The sequence below is a fragment of the Merops nubicus genome, unplaced genomic scaffold, assembly GCF_000691845.1.
Source record: "Merops nubicus isolate BGI_N331 unplaced genomic scaffold, ASM69184v1 scaffold34652, whole genome shotgun sequence".
Classification (NCBI taxonomy): domain Eukaryota; kingdom Metazoa; phylum Chordata; class Aves; order Coraciiformes; family Meropidae; genus Merops; species Merops nubicus.
The window spans coordinates 27473-44389 of NW_008592189.1; the positions used below are offsets into that span (position 1 = coordinate 27473).

A 16917-nucleotide genomic window follows, 5' to 3' on the forward strand; every position below is an offset into this window, starting at 1 on the left:
ACTCAAGAAGCCATGTGAGGGACCTCTTAAGCTCTGGCAACATCTGGAGGATCACAGTTTATAAATTATGGTTTAAAGTCACTCAAATACTTTTTTCCTAGGCTGTTGTTTCATTCCCATTATCCTCTTTCTAGCCTGTATTTTTAAACATTTTTGCTTGGAGATTAAAGCACCTCTTCCTTTTTTTGATTGCCCTTCCTTTTTTTTTTTTTTGAGGTGTTTCTTCTTTTTTTTAATCTCTGAGTGGTTTCAGTTCTCTTTCTAAGTTATGCTTATTTTAATGTTCTAGCTCCCTGGTTGTCTTTTTTTTTTTTTTTTTCCCCTTCACATACCAATAAACGCATTGTGTAACAAAAAATATTAGAGAAACACAAATGTTTATATTAAAACTTTGTTGCTGGAGCCATTTGCCTTATCCAGGCAAGGACACAAGGCTCTGTCCATAACAGTAATATATTTAGCGCTGGGTGGAGGATGAGTGAAGTCTTGGCTCAGGAACAGCTACTTGGAAACCTTCAGGATCAAATGTGTAATTTGTCTTAACATAGGAGAAATGTAATCTGTTTTGAAAATAACCTTTCTTTTATGTTATTGGCTTTTACTGATGTTCTGCTTGAACTTATGTTCAAACAGTAATGACACCTGGATAAATGTGTTGTGTTAGTTAATTAGACTATGATATTAACTGTTATACATGTGTCTTATTTGTAAAACCCAGGTTTTAGCATCAGACTAGAAATAACATTGTTTGTATGAATTAGTGCAGGAACACCAGTGATTACAAAATATTTCTTTTTTTAGGATTTTGCTTGCAACTGTGTTTGAACTAGAAGACATGAAAGAGTATTAGTAGAAAGCTTAAAAATAGAAGACTTAGATCTGTTCTTTTGAAAACAGTTGGAATATTTTGTTTCTTCTGAGCAGAGACTACCACCTCATTATTCCACAAATCTCTTCTTCTTCCTCTCTTACTGTGCTGCAGCAATGAAGGATTCTGTATTTCCCCTGCCTAGTCTGATGTTCCCTATAAAGCTACCTCTGCTGTTTCGTTTTTAGTAATATTGTTATAGCTGCAGAATTGCTGCTAAAACTCAGATCATAAGAGGCAATGAATCTTAAATTTAGCTTGGAAATGTAATTGCTTTAGAACCTGGCTGATATGCAGGATGACAAATAGTAAACTGCAAATCCTTATCCAAAATACATTGAGGTATTGCTCAGTGGAACACAAGGATGTGAGGGCAGAGCACAGCTGGGAGTAGGGCTAGTGTTTCTCTGTAAAAACACCCCCGTCGGTGGCTGGGTCCAGCCTGCAACACTCACTAAATCTTGACACTCTGCTGGGGCTATGGGAGCAGAGTGTGGGTTTCCCTGCTCTTACTGCCTTGGCTGAAAGTGCAGAAGTTGCTGTTCTCTCAATCCCTTTGTTTTATCTCCTGTATTTTAGAAGCTACCAAAACCAGTTGCTGTTAGAATGAGAGAAATTATTTCTGTCCTTATGTGAAAGCTAGTCTGTGCTGTGCTTAAGACAGAGAGAGATAGAATGTTACCTGTGTAACATTCAGAAGATGGCAAAATTTTTTGAAAATGGATGATCTTGTTCTAATCCTAATCTCTCTAATTTTTGCTACCAAAAGGACACAAAAATCAGTGCCATAATATTTTTTATGCTCTTTGTAGAATAGTCATTCCTTATCCGGGCTTTCATCTCACATATCTAAACTTTCTCTACCATGCAGCCACTAGGGTGTTGCCATCCATCTCTTTGTGTCCTTTAAGTCACCATGTTATGCCAAGACCTGCCTCCTGTGAAAAGCGACAAGAATCGTTTGGGCGTATGCAATTGAGAGTGAAATAGAATGAAAAATCTCATGTCTGTGAGAATTCCAGTCACCTCTGCTCTGGAAAATGTAGAACCAAGCTTTCCTCTGCACTGATGTGCACTGCTTTTAGTAGCCCAACTGTATGGAGCTCATTGGAGAAAAGGGTTGTGATAAGCAGCACAAAGTCCATCTGATGGTGGGCCAGTCACTAGCAGAATACCCCAGGAACTGATGCTGGGGCAAATACTATTTAATGTCTTCCTTAGTGGCTTGGATGGTAGGGGAGAGTGCACCTTCTGTAAGTTTGCGAATGATATGAAACTGGGAGGAGAGGCTGATACAGCAGAAGGGTATGCTGGTATTCAGAGAAACCTTGACAGTCTGGAGAAATGGATGAACAAGACTCTTAAAAAGGGAAATGTAAAGTTCTGCACCTGGGGAGGAATAACTCCCTGCACCAGTACATGCTGAGGATCAAACAGCTGAAAAGGAGCTTGTCAGGAAGGGATCTGGATACCCCAATGGACAGCAAGCTGAACAGAAGACAACAATGTGCCTTTGTGGCAAAGACAGCCACTAGCACCCAGGGCTCCCTTAGGAAAACTGTTGCCAGCAGACTGTGGGAGTTGATCCTTCCCCCCTACTTGATATTGGTGCAACATCTGGAGTGCCATGTCCAGTTCTAGTGCCTCCAGTAAAAGAAAGATATGGACATACTGGAGCAAGACCAATGAAGGGCAATGGAGATGATTAAGGGATTGGAGTGTCCAGCCTCAAAGGGGAGGCTAAAGGAGCTGGGACTGTTCAGCCTTGAGAAAAATAGGCATCTCAGGGGATCTCATCTGTACGTATATATGCCTGATAGGGTGTAGTAATGTAGATGGTGACAGACTCTTAGGGGTGTCATATGAAGGAAGAAGGCTTCATGGGCCCAAATATGTAAGAGGAAACTTTTTTACTCTGGGAGTGGTCAAACACTGGAACATGTTGCTCAGAGACGTGGTGTAGTTCCTGTCCTCAGAGACATTTAAAACCTAACAGGATGTGGCCCTGAGCAACGTGCTCTACATGTCCTCTCTGCAGACAGGGAGATTGGGCCAGACAATCTCCAAAGGTGCGTTCTAACCTCAGCTACTCTACAATGATGTGAAAAAGGAATAAACCTCTCACAAGCCCTCAGATACCAGTGATGGAGGCACACAGTATGAGCGAGTCTTGCCTGTACTTACTTTTGTGATCACAGTGGTTGGATACAGGAGCTAGGCTGTTCCGTACAGGAGTAAGATTTTTTATTTTGGCTTGGTCTATGGACAGCTGTTGAAAATTTTTACCTGTGAAAGAAAAGGATAATCTGTTACCAAATGTAAATAATTGTAAAAAACAAGGTGCACTGTAGATCTCTGGCTTCTAGGAAAGAAAGAAAACTCGAAGAATTCTCAGAAATATGTAATAACAAGAAAACACTAGAAAAAGCTGTTGCTTTGTTCTGTTTACATTCATTAAAAAGAGTCACTGATTTAATATAACCTCCATCACTTCCTCTCATGTATTATGGTAAATGATCTTAAAATGAATATGGTCCAGTGGCTAGGTTAATGTAAGAATATGTGGACATTAAACTTATAGAAATATTAAGCTAAATGGATTTGCTTTCAGAATCGAAGCTTTAGTTTGTAACATTTTTTAACAGAATCTCAGCCTTTCTAAGTACTAAAACACAAACAGAGTTCAAATGGTGGTTGGAAGATGAGACTGGTGGAAGTCTAACAGCAGCAAAGATAAGCTTTGAGAAGGTTTTGCTGCAGAAGAAAACACAGCAGAACTTATATAAACTGAAACTTTTTACAAAAAAAATAATTTACAAATTTTACATTTACCATAAAGAATACATACTGGAAAATAAAAGATTAATTAATTGGCTAGCTGCGGAATTTCATTGGCTAAGATTAAAGTTAACTTCGGTCTAGTATTATTAGAAAAAAAATGATATGTTAGATGATGTAACAAATTTCACTACAAAAATGACGCATCAAACATTATTAAAAAAGCAGAAACTTGAACACCAAATAGTTTTCACCAGATCCTTTTCATGAGCTGAGTTTATTCTGTGATGTTTGAGTCACTCAATTTTTCTTTTTTTGTTATCCCCAGATCTACGATGAGCCTTGTAAGGAGTTTTGAGCTGTCTTGTCAAACATCTCTTCATCCAGCATGGCATTGCAACACAGCTCATTGCAGAGGAAGCACAAGTTCTGTCAGCACATAGGGATGAAGGGAGACACAGGCTGGATGTAGCAGGACGTCTTGAGGAATAGGAACAAATACAATGATATAATTTGCCTTTGTGCCTTTGTAGTTGGTACTTGAAAATACCCATGTATTGCTGGTCTCTGCAAGATCAAGCTATAGGAAAATGGTTGTAGATTTTCCTAGAGGTGCACTTGAGTAGTCATCAGGACTGCTGTAACTATGCTACTGACTAAATGGATTATGCATGAAAGGAGTGAAAGTAGTGTTTATTAGACAAACCTCCGTGTTATAGCGTAGCCTTCAGCTCAGCATGGAGAAAGATCTCTGGCCCAAAGATCCCTGCAGCTGATAGCCATTACATCAGTCTACTGGATACCATAGGTAAAGCTGATACATATTGGACTAAAGCATGAAGAATTCCTTCTAGATGAGCTGTATCTAATAGAAACAGGTTTTCCTGTCCTTTTCACATGTTTTACTCTTTATTTAGTCTTTAACACTTCTTGAGGGTGACAGTTGATCAGAAGGTGATCAAAAGTTGGTGTAAAGGTAGGTAAACTTCTTCTTACAGACATTGGATTCACTGTGCACAAAGAAATAAATATATCTATTCCAAAATAGCAGAGAATTGAGCCTGCTGCTCCCATTAGTGCAATCTGAGTTATATTGGTTTCAGTGTTGCTTATGCTGAGAACTAATGGCTTATTATGTATGTACCATTATGGCTTTGATGATGGGAGGTTGTTTTTTTCTATCAAGAGATACATTTATTTCATAAGTGGAGATATCTGGCAGCAAGACAACAGTACAAAGTGTAATTGTGTTTACAAGGCTGATATGAATGCTTGAAAAAGAATTCTTGACTAAAAGTTCTGGCATCAAGAAGAAATACTCTTCTGCTCTTCCTTTCTGTCTGCTCCACATAACATCACATAAAGAGTTTTTTTTTCTTTAAGACATCATCTTTGTCATCCTCAAGAACATGTTTATGACAACATTTATTTTTTAATGGAGGAGAAAGGAGGCAATTTCATGATTTTAAAATGCAGAACTTTTCTATGTTTCATTTTGTTTACAGACATTTTTTATAGCTTGTTCTTTGATTTTGCTTTGCATGTAGGTATGTGAAGCATATTGTGGTGTGTTTTGTGGAAAAGATGTAAAAGTTATGATGAATGTCCCACTCTAAATCAGTCCTTCAATCCGAGAAAAAAAACAGCCACACTGTTTGGCTTTGCTCCACTTTGGCCAAGAGGTGTTTCCTGTTGGACTATACCATACTGCTTACACCAGCATAAGCTTAATAATAGCCAATATTTTACAGTACCTGTTCACGCAAAATAGAAGGTACTGGGCTGCCATAATAAAATCTAATATAGTATTGCCTTAGATCTGGAAGTTTAGTAATCTATAAGATGAGTGAATGATAGAAGGAGGATCTAGCTGGCCAGAGGATGCTAGGAGCTGTCTTACGTTTGAGATAGGCTTCCCTTTACTCATATCATCTGGAATTCCTATACTTAAACCATTTTCCCTGTGGAAAGTAGATGGCAGCACATTTTGCAAAAAGAGATGATTGCAAAGTTCATAAACACAAAATGCTTCAGATCGTGGATGCTAGCTCAGCACTGTGTCTGGCAAGTTCTCTTGCAATATTGACAGTAGTTTTCGGTATAGTCTGTCTTTGTTCTCCCCAGAGGAGGGCAAGACAAAGTCATTATTCTAAGAGAAACCAGGGGCTTAATAGTAAGGCAAGCTTCATTGCTACTCACAACTCCCCTTTGTGTAAATGCTAGGACTCAGCTGGTAAATAGACTCATCTTTGATTTCCAGGAGCACAGAAAACAGAACAAAAAACCCTTAAAAAATCCCCCTCCATGTGCCAGCTGCCTTAGTAGCAGGAGAGCACAAAAATTAGCTCTGACTTTAATAAAAGGCATGGTCACGCAAGACAATCAGCACTGTGTCAACTGAGAAAATAATTTTCCAAATTGAGTTCCCCTAGATTATTGATACCCCTAATCCAGTCCTGATACTCAGGGATTAGGAAATTATGTGTGGCCCCCACAGTCATGATTTGAGAAATGGAGTATTAACACTTCAGTGCCTTTCAAAAACCAGATGTTGTTCTTTCCCTCAGCTAGGCCTCCTGCAGAAAAAAAACAAACAAACAAAAACAAAACACAAAACCAAAGAAATATCTTTCCTCAGAGAGACCTGCCTGTACAGCACTGCAAGTTGGGATGGTGCCAGGCTTACTTAGCTTCTGATCACTCTAGAGTCCTGCAGGCACAGTGCACTGGAGAAATGGAAGCCCTGGAGCTTGTACAGTAATTGTAGTTCTAATTCGCAGCAAGTCAGGTGGCTTTAGTTAAAGAGGCAGACAGATTTAAACCACACACATAGGCATGAAGAGGGACAAGCAGATCTTTTCCTCATGAAGAAATGTTAGGCAGTATCTGGGTTGTGCAATATATTCCTGTCAGAGAGTCTCTGCCTCCCTGCAAGCTTTTAATGCTTCAGTGGAAGTCCTTTTTGCCAGTACAGGAATCTTTTTATTGCTGGAAAGTTTTGTTACAGGAAGCTGGTAGGCAAAGAACTGAGCTTAAAGGAGACTCAGTTTTTTTTTTTTTTCCCTGAAGAAGATAATAAATTGTCAGATAAAATTACTTAGTCTTCCTCTAGACATGCTGTGGCAAACAGGACAGTTTTCCTTTCTTTTACCTTCTGACCCTACAATAATGAACAGAGGACAGAGGATCCCCCCTCTGTGGGGCTGGGGCACGATTACTCTGGACGTTTCTCGAAATCGAACGTAAGAATTGTTGCTTGTGACACATGCAAAACCAGCGCCCATTGTAACAATTAGAAGGTTTCCCATTATCAACAGCAATTTTGCCCTCATTCATGCATGTAGATGGTGAGTCCTATATTGAGTCCCTGTGCAGATCATGGAGCGATGAGTGGATGGACAGGTTCCATCCTGATTCAAGTAGTTACAGTGTTTATCACAGGCTGTTGGTAGGAAACCATCTGCCCTTCTGTGCAGAGTGAACAAGGCCATAACTATACAGTACTTTACAGTCTTAAGAAAAATCTATAATCACATTTTAAATCATATGGTAATTACTTCCACCAAATGTGTTCATAGTCTAGCTAATTCCGGCAAGAAATGTTTCCCCATAGTTGTGCTCAGATTTGGTTTATTTGGTGAGTTCATTCCTCCTCTTACTGTCCACATGAATGATCTCAGATATCTTGGCCTCACTGTACCTTTTTATATTTAGGTTGTAAAGAAGCCCTGAAGGTTTTTTTGTCTTTCACATCTGAGCTGAACCTTGCAGAGTTCACTGTAGCAAGAACTATGCATGAGAAATCCTTGACATGTGGAGTTTGGGATTTGTATAGCTGACAGAATACCTGAAGAATGCACAGTAAAAAAATATTGAAACCTATAGACTGGGTGTATTAAACTTTCAGGAATGTGGCTTGATGTTCAGGAAGTGGAACTTTTTGAATAGTTCCTTTTCACCCTGAAAAACTATTTCCAGCCTTTTTTTTTTTTTTTTTACCTGTGATTCTGAAATCACCATCTCTGCTCTCATTATTAGAGATGTGAACAAAGCTCTGCTATTTTGTAGATCGGTTCACTGAGGGGTCAGTACAGTTTGCACTATCATGCAAGTTCAGACAGTGACCTGACTTAACTGAGGGTTCTTCTTGGACAAAGTTTCTTTTCGCTCCTCTTTGTACTGCAGGATAACGGCTCATGTCTGTTAGGGTGAGGATGGATTAACTTACTGTGTAATATATATGCCTTGTAATGGTGTACTGGTAAGTTAGGGGATTGCTTTTTCTTTCTTCATTTTCAGCTGGATATCACAGTGGTTGGAAGGCATGCTAGATGTGTTTAATTTTGGCACAGGACTAATCCCAAAGGAGTTGAAGTTGGAGACACTGATAGTTGAAGTAAACTCTGTCACACAGGCCAGCTAGCCAGATTAATTTAAGTGTGGATATGAGTCAAAGAAAATACTAGATCCTAAATCCTGCCAAACTTTGGTTTCAAGTTTACTTCACAGTTCTGATGCGCTGCTTCATTGTTGCTCCATTACAGTTTCCAAACCACAACATAAAAGCATTTACTCCATCTCTGTAAAGTTAGCAACCTGAATTCAGCTTTGGAGAAAACATAAGAACATCACATTAGAGCAAAGAGCTGGCACTGAGGGTGGGAGGAATGGGAAGGGGTGACATTAAAGCCTAGATTCAGAATATGTCTATAAGGGGAATGTAGTGCAGTGCAGAGCCATCCAGCATGACACATGTGGACTTACCTGGTTGGAACCAGAAGCAGCTTTCAGCACGTTTGGAGATTTGAGTGCAGATTTGCATGAGATTTGGTTCCCTAGCACATCTAGTTCCAGGACTAAGCACAGACGTAAAGCAGCAGGTGTGGCAGTGGGTGTTAACATCCAGCTCACAAAACACATATATAACCTGGAGGCACTTACCTTGCTCAAGTGCCTTATGTGCTTCCTAACTACCTATATTTTTACTTGTTTGTCAGATCTACCTAAGTCTTTTATTTCCCACACCTGAGCACCTTGTTTCATCTCTCAGCTGATGTCCTGTCCATATGTTATCTATGATTGCTACTACATACAGGGAGAAGAAATAGAAAGGCCAGGGGTCAGACTTACTTGTTTTTTCTGACTGAGATTGCCACATCGGTAGAGACTATAGGATTTGAGAGATAGAGAGGAAAAGTTACCTGATGGAGAACTGGGAAGTGAGGGAAGGCGAGGAGGGCACAAAAGCACATGGTGGGGTCTATCAGAGTTTAAGCCGATTATCAGTTTGTCTGAAGGAGTCCTAGAACAGACTTTGTAGGAGAGTATTTGGTTAGAGTCTCTGTTCCAGGGATCATCCAGCAAAGCCTGGTAGCTGCTTCTGTGGTCCAGTAAGTTGTGTTCACTCCTGCTCTTTTGAGATTTGTGTGCAAAATGGTGAGTGCTAGTGCTGGAGGAAAAATTTGACGCTGTGCTCTGGGAAGCAGTTAGGAAGGAACTGCCTGCAGTAATTGGGGGGAGGCTCTGGGTTCTGATAGTCAGAAGTCCCTGACACTCTGGTTGCCTCCTTTCTGGTATAAGGTACTTTGAGTCTGTGCTCCTCCTTTTAAAGTCAGTGGCGGTCACACACTCATCTGGAATGTCTTTGCAATTTGTGTCCATAATGCAATCAAAAGTGGTGATGATGTCGTCAACTTCTGAGGTCTCTTCTCTGTAATATCGGTCTCTGCTTCTCTCCTTCTGACTGGTTTTCTGATCGTCTTTCTTCTTTTTGCAAGCAAAGATGTGGTTCAGCACGCCAAATCGTCCTTCTTTCTTTAGGAGCTTGTTGTTCTGGGAGGGAAACTGATGAACTGGCTCAGCTTTACTGGGAGTACAAATCAAAATGTGGTATCATTATTACCAAATAATGAAAAAAATACTGCCTGTGTTAGCCCATGAAATGAGATAGGTATTTACTGTTCAGATACATTGGCAGGGGTGATTCAAGGAGGCATAAAATTGGAACTCCAAGTTTGTAATTAGCAAAGACTGAAAATGATATCATGTTACTTCACTCTTTCTTACAGGGTTCATCGCATTACTTTGCATTACACCCATCTTAACGTAGACTTATCAGGAAAAAAACAAACAAACTTTTATGGCTGCAGCATCTATCAGATGCAGAATCATTATTAATGTCAAGCTAATTCAATAATAACTAGGAAAACCTTCTGGGATCTTGCAAAACCAGGTGGCCTTTGTGTTAAGTTGTATTTGGGAAACGGTATCTCTGACAGCACAGTCATTGCTAACACTGTAACAAAGGCTCAGTTCCTTCCCTACTTTTTTCCCTGTTCCCTTTCCCTTTCCCTCTCCTTCTCCCTTTCCTTTTACCTTTTCCTTTCCCTTCCCTTTCCTCTACTTTTTCCCTTCCCTCTTCCCTATTCCTCCTTTCCCCTTGCTGTGCCTTGCCTGTTCTAAAGAGGTTTAGCACAGTTTCAGACCTGTCAAGATAATTACCTACAGTGGCACTGCTGTAGTGGTTTTTACATGAGATTTTGACTAAAGAACATTTCAGACCTAGTCTGACAGGCAGCGTGCAGGAGGAGGAGTGGTACTGTTAACTGTGTCTCACAGTTTGTAAAACAGGAAATAATACTAACTGATGACTGGAAAGGAGGGGAAAGCACAAAGAAATGTAGTGATAAATGTCTTTGTAAGTGAGTGGTCATTTACCAAAGTTAAAGAGCTGAAATGAGTAAAATGCTGGCTGCTGAAACAGGAGAAATACAAAGAGAGAGGAAGATCATAAGCAACAGTAAAAGAATTACACTTTTTAACAGAAAAAATCTCAGAATAAGAGGAGACAGTCATGGCAGAGAACTAAAGAAGGCTAGGAAAAGCTCCCAAAGCCTTACCCAGAGGATGAAAACTTGAAATTTATTTTATTATCTATCTTGCAAAGCAGTTTTTTGTGTTCAGGCTATCCTTCTGTCTGATTGTATGAACACAAAGCTAGTGCTCAGAGTTTTAAAAAAGTGGAAGGGTGAAATGATTCTGTAATATAAATTTTCTGCACAAAAGTGTCTTAGCAAGAGCTATACTTACATCTTCTTGGTTCAGAACCCTCAGCTGATAGGCAGACTAGCACTGTAATCACAATTATGAGTCTTCAGTAGATGACTAATTCTAATGTTGCTATTCTGGTGGAAAATTTGAACTGATTATTGCTTATGAATCAAGGAGATATCACCCAGGGCTCAAATCCTTCAGTAACATACAAAAAGCAATGAATTTGTTTTCCTGTCAGTGAGAACAAATGAGCAAGATATGAACTTTTGCTTTACCTGCTCTCCTGAGACAGCAGCTTAATACATGCCGTGTGCCCACAGTACATTGCATATGTCAGAGGAGTGTTTTCATTGATATCTCGAGGGCTGCTGTCTATCCCCAGCTCTAGCAGTGTCTGCACACAGTCAGCTTTCCCTGCTGCTGCAGCCCAGTGCAAAGGCGTCCTACAGAAAAGGGGAAGTATCATTAAAATAGATGAATAAATTTACTATCAAAACTACTCATGACATAATGAGGTGTTCTCCTGTGCTACTCATCCAAATTCATAGCATCCATTCTAAGGAATTCTCCAGCAACGTGTCCCACACTGACATAGCTGCCAGTGCTTGTAATGAGGCTGCAGACTGTCGTTATCCGTGTGCATTTATTTAGCTGTGGAGAAAGTAGACATGGGGATGCAGAATGGCCATACATGCTATAAAATAGTATCTGTTCTGTTGCTGGACCTGCACAGTGGGAGCAGTGACTGAAGTTTTCAGAGCAGAATCTGAAAAAAAATCTCTGTTGTGTCCACTGCACAGGGACAAACTCTTCTCATCTTTACACTAAGCACAAATAGCAATGGTTGGCTTTGGGCTCCCCAGGAGAGTAATAGAAGACTTAGACTGCCTTCAGGTGAATGAGAAGGACTGGACACATCTACTAGACTGTCACTTCCCCTTTGCAAGTTTCTGTGGCCTTTGATGGGCACAGACTGGAGCAGATATAGTTGTCTTAAAACGATGTAAGAGGAATCATACCAATTTTCTGCCTAGCAGAAAATTTACATCTTAACTTTGGAACCTTTGGTCCATTTTCCAAATTGTAATATTTTGCTGTTGTGAAAAATGTGAAAACACAGAAAAAAAACTAGAAGAAAATTGTGCAAGAATAAAAAATAAAATTTACTTTTCTCTGCCTGTTTCTTTGCAATGCCGGTGATTTCAGATGGTTGCCATCAGAAACACAATAGAATGGAAATCCACTGCTTTTATAGTGAACAGCTTATCCTTTCCCCTTTTCAAGTATAATACCTTCTATGGAAATGTATGAGAATGTGTAATAGGAGATCATGTCTTGGTGAGCTCTTAAGTGTAGTTAAACAACTCCTTTCGCTTTCCTTTCCATACAAACATAGCCTTCTCAACCACATTTTACCCTGTTAGTTTTATTTCTGTTCCATTTTATTGAACTTTTCCATGAAGAAAGCTATTATTTTTAGTAACTGAAGCCCAAAGCCAAGAAAACCTTGGCTTTTGCTGCACTGAGGACAATGAATGTGAATAGTCAGTTGGTTCTTCTGTGTGAAACAAATTTACAAAGCAAAATTCCAAGGCAGGTAGGTGTGGAGTCAAAATGAAGAAAGATACTCTTCTGCACATATGATATAGGGATTTCATCCTGGAAGAAATCAAATGCCATGTCAGACTGGGAGGTGCAGGTCCCCTGCTGCTATAGGAATACTCTGTTAGCATCTTAAGTACAACAAGGGAACCTTGCAATTTCTTAAATACAAATAGCAGCAGAACACCAGCTTCAAGTTCTTGATCCTATTTTATTGCTATGACAAGAATGTTCACTTTTGATTGAAAGAAGTTGAGTGAAATGGTGATCAAGTCCTTTCACAAATAATCTTACAATTTTGAGAGATTTTCAGTTTCTTTAATATGCGCAATACAAAGATAAATAACATTCCTACTAGTCAGTTATTATACTATCTATGATACATGTGACCTGGACCGCTTTGCAGTGTTTTTGAGCAAGCACAGGTCTCTGTAAATACAGTTCATTATGCCATGGCCTGTGAAACAGGAAACACGATTTTAGAGTAAAAATAACTACTCTCAGGTTAATAGAAAGGAAGCAGCCACTTCAATTTCAGAGTTTCCATGGTTACCTGTCATCCACATCAAGAGCCTGCAGGTTGCACTCCGGGACTTTAGCCAGTTCACAGATGATATCACTGTAGCCTGCAGCAGCAGCAATGTGCATACACGTTTTGCCATTCTCGTCATCGTAGTTTATTATTGATGGTCCCTGGTAGTGGTCTAGAATGATGGAACACAGGGTCCTGTTGCCACTCTGGGAAGAAGGTCAGAGAAGAAGAGCATTTTACAATGGAACTCACACCAAAATGCCCTTTTCCTGTGAGAGAAGGCTAAGTACAATAATGTTTTTTTGTTTTGTTTGTTTTGCGTATACCAGACTCACCAGGTATGAAAGCCAAAAGCTTCCCATCTCCTGCTGGGAATTTGTTTTGCTTTATGAATTTCCTAGAATACTTTGAACACTGGAAAAATAATAAATAATGTACCCCTGCAAATATCTCCAATAACTAAAGTGTAAACCTGCGGGGATTTTTTTCCGGTTTGCTAAACTGGAGACCAAAAGGATATGACACTATCTTTTCTCATAGAAATGTAGGTTTGGAAAGGACCTCAGAAGACTAACCCACTACTGTAAGCCTCTCCAAGTACTCCTAGAACAGTCATGTCAAATATTTGCTCAAGTGGTTCTTGAAAATTTTCTTAGGTGGTTTGCTCTGGTGTTTCAGTGTCTTAATACAAAGTTGATATAGTTTTCTAACCTGCAAATGAACCTGAACATTTTATACCCTAAATTGTTGGAAATAGAGAAAAAGAATCAATGATTTTTTTTTGTAACAACATAGAAATGTAAGGGTGGAAAGATCTTTCGAGATCATCAAATTCAATCCCTGTTATCACTTGCAGCTATGTTACATCATCTATTTTATAAACTTACTGTGCTCATTAAAAGCAATTGTTTCTTTTTGTCCCCATTACTCCCAAAGGAAGACAGCTCAAGAACTTGTTTGCTGTAATGATTAGTATATCTAATTTCTATTCATACTCATGGCTGATTTATGTCCCTTTGTTTCTGTGCCAGCATTATTATTTAGCTTAAATACTTCTTCCTTCTAATTGGTATTTGTTTTTCAGATGTATTTATAGACAATCGTCACATCCCTTCTGAGCTGTTCTCTTGCTGCTCTAATCAGTCAAGGTCTTTTAAGTATTCCTTGTAAAACATTTTCTGTTTCTCTAATCAACCTACTAATTCTTCTTTTTTTTGTGTTTTGGTTTCGTATCCTTGGGGAGGAGTGATTAAAATTGTACCTACTCATACACAGACATTTTTTTCCTGGAGCTAGTGACACTAGCTCTTCCTTATTTGTGTTAGAAATACTTCTTTTGCTATGTCACAGAACAGCACTCGCCTTATTCACAGCTGTGTCCTATTAGAAACTTCTAGTCATTTTGGAATAACTGTTAACACCTCGATACTTCTATTCCATATTTGTTTCCAAACACAGAGTTTCCAGCTCCTGGGAGGACCGTCTTTATTAGCACCCAAGTGCGTTATTTAGATGTTTTGTCCTATTCAGTTTTGTCCCATTTGTATTACTCTAGACCTTCAGGTCTAGAGTATCCCTGTTCTTTTCTGTTAATGTGTTTCAGTTTATTGTTATTGGCTGATTTAATCAGAAAGACCTTGTATTTTGTGCCCAGTTATCATGAAAATATTTAGCAAGATTGATTTCAAGCCATATTCCTGGAAGTAATTTCCTTCCAGCTTCTATTCAACACTACTCTTCACTTCTTGATTTTGAGATACAACTTCTTTTGCTTCTCTGTACTTCTGCCTGTTATTTAGTAAGAGGTCTACTTATGTTAAATATATCCTTAAAGATGGATAGTCATATGTTATGTCTCAAGCTTCTTCTACATGCTTGTCTGCTCTTGGCATACAGATGCCTGCTACATTTTGCACCTTTAACAGGATATATTGCAGATCCCTGGAACCCGATAATTCCCTTAATTTACCAAAATATGTCCCCCTGAAATCAGGAAATTTTTTTTTGTATGTGCCTTTTTTACCTATTTACTTTAGAGTCTACTCATAATTATGATGTTGAAACTTATTTTCTATGACCAGGCCTTTTATAAAACATCCTCATTAACCATGTTAAAATTGTTGTTAATTTATAGTTGTCTGAATATCTAACAAGAAAAAAGAGTGTTGATCTTTGTGTTCAGGAATGCAACAAATAATTGTTGTCTTTATTCTCCACTCCCTATGCCAAATGTCAATACTCTCCCTGGTAACATAATTCTCAGTTATATTTTTTTGGCCACTAGCATCACAGAAATAACTGAATCTAGAAGTATATAATATACTTCTAGTACTACTAGAATAAACATCTATCTATTATAACGTTGTGCAAATCAGTTGTTATTAAAAAAATATTAACATGAAGTGCCTTACTGTTTCTGTGTTTGTGTTCTGTTGACATTACTGTTCCTCTACTTATACACTGCCTTGCCAAGTTCAAATTTCACATCCTGCACCTACGGTTTCAGCCCCTCAGTGTTCTTGCACAACTCTTAGCACTTGCATAAGAAATCTCCCACTGTTCTTACTGGCATTTTATACTTTTACAGATTGTTCTATCTCCCACCAATCTTCCATTTTCTAGACTAAACAAACCATTTCAACCTCTATTCGTGGGTCAAGTTTTTGAACCTACGTATCATACTTGGTGCTTGCTTTTGGCCTCTTTCCAGTTTGTCTACAACTTTCTTCAACCATGGTACCCCAAATGACATAATTATACAGCTGAGGCTTCTCTCTTGACATTGAAAATTAGATTGCTACTTCCTGCAGTCCACACGTATCACACTTCTATTAATATGTCCCAGAATGGTGTGTGTTTGCTTTGTATGAACGCCATAATTTAAACCCCCTCTCCCTTTGTAATCCACTCGTCTACTATTCATTTTGTGCTATCACCTTTAATTTTTCACAGTTCTGTACACAGTGCTGTTTTATTTATTTCGGTTCATTCCTAAAATTTATCGAAATAATTTTGAAATTCATCCCGATTCAGGAAGTGCTTGGTGTCCTTCTAATTTGTTTCTAGTTGTGGGTGATATATGTGTTCTATATTTCATCACCTTGTTATGAAACAAATAAAACCACTCTTATGATAAATCCCTGGTTGGACTCTCAGTGAGATGTCCACTCCCAAAGATTATTTGAGCTGTCCTGCATGTGGCTGACAGAGCATGTATGATGTATCGCGTGTGTCCCGGGGTTGATTTTGATTCCATCACTCCTTATTCTTCCCCACTGGGACATCCTATCTTTGGAATTCTGGGTCCATTATGGCAGGTTGTGCTTATACAAATCATCCTATTGACATCATTCAGTGTGAGTAAAATTGCACATAATGCTCAAACCAGAAAGGAATAAAGAATGGGACTTTTTATGGTCAGTGTATTCGCCACCTGCTTAACAGGCTTTCTGTGTGATGGAATAAGCTTTATCTTGTTGGCACTTTCCCAATTTTTCTGGGTTTTACTACATGATATTGAAGCGATTAATTGACATTCAAGCATACTATATCCAGGAGCTTCTTATCTGAGGAAGCAATAACTGATTTGAAGATGGCTATGAAATCTCTGTCCTGTGTTAACAAGTCAATCAAACAGCTAATTGCATTTTCTAATAAAAAGATCTTTCCAAATATTTTGAACATACAGCTGAAAGAGATCTCTGGCTAACTGCTCTGTGGCTTTCCAGATCACTCTTCTAAGGAATGCCTTCTTATCTTTACATTCATCTTGGCATTTTAAAGTTGCACAGAAAATTCTCCTAAAATGCTTACACTGCTCTTATTCGTAGATTGATAGCTTTGAGCTGAGGTTACCAGAAATGCAGTCTTCCTGTGGTAAATTTACCATGAACCACAGCACTATTGTTAGACCAGGATGTTCAGTGGTAAATTTACCATAGGGAAATTACATGTTTTTGTAACCTTACAGTATGTATCTCTATGTTTCATCTTCCTTTTTTGTATTAAAATAATTTTCAGCAATGTTCTCAGAGATTATAGTTCATTTTTGCTATGTCAGTGGCCTTCTATGAGAAGGTCACAA

The 16917-nt window shown here is 38.8% G+C and overlaps 1 protein-coding gene across 1 annotated transcript in view; it reads right to left on the reverse strand.

Moving 5' to 3' along the window:
* ANKRD55 (ankyrin repeat domain 55) overlaps nucleotides 1-13039 on the reverse strand; it is a gene marked incomplete at its 5' end in the record, with an annotated part of 17369 nt that extends 4330 nt beyond the window's left edge. Inside the window, 4 exons of the mRNA XM_008935084.1 lie at nucleotides 3053-3154; nucleotides 8848-9512; nucleotides 10975-11142; nucleotides 12855-13039. Of these exons, the coding sequence (XP_008933332.1) occupies nucleotides 3053-3154; nucleotides 8848-9512; nucleotides 10975-11142; nucleotides 12855-13039 (1120 nt within the window). The remainder of the gene's footprint in view (nucleotides 1-3052; nucleotides 3155-8847; nucleotides 9513-10974; nucleotides 11143-12854) is intronic.
* Nucleotides 13040-16917: the final 3878 nt, after the last annotated feature.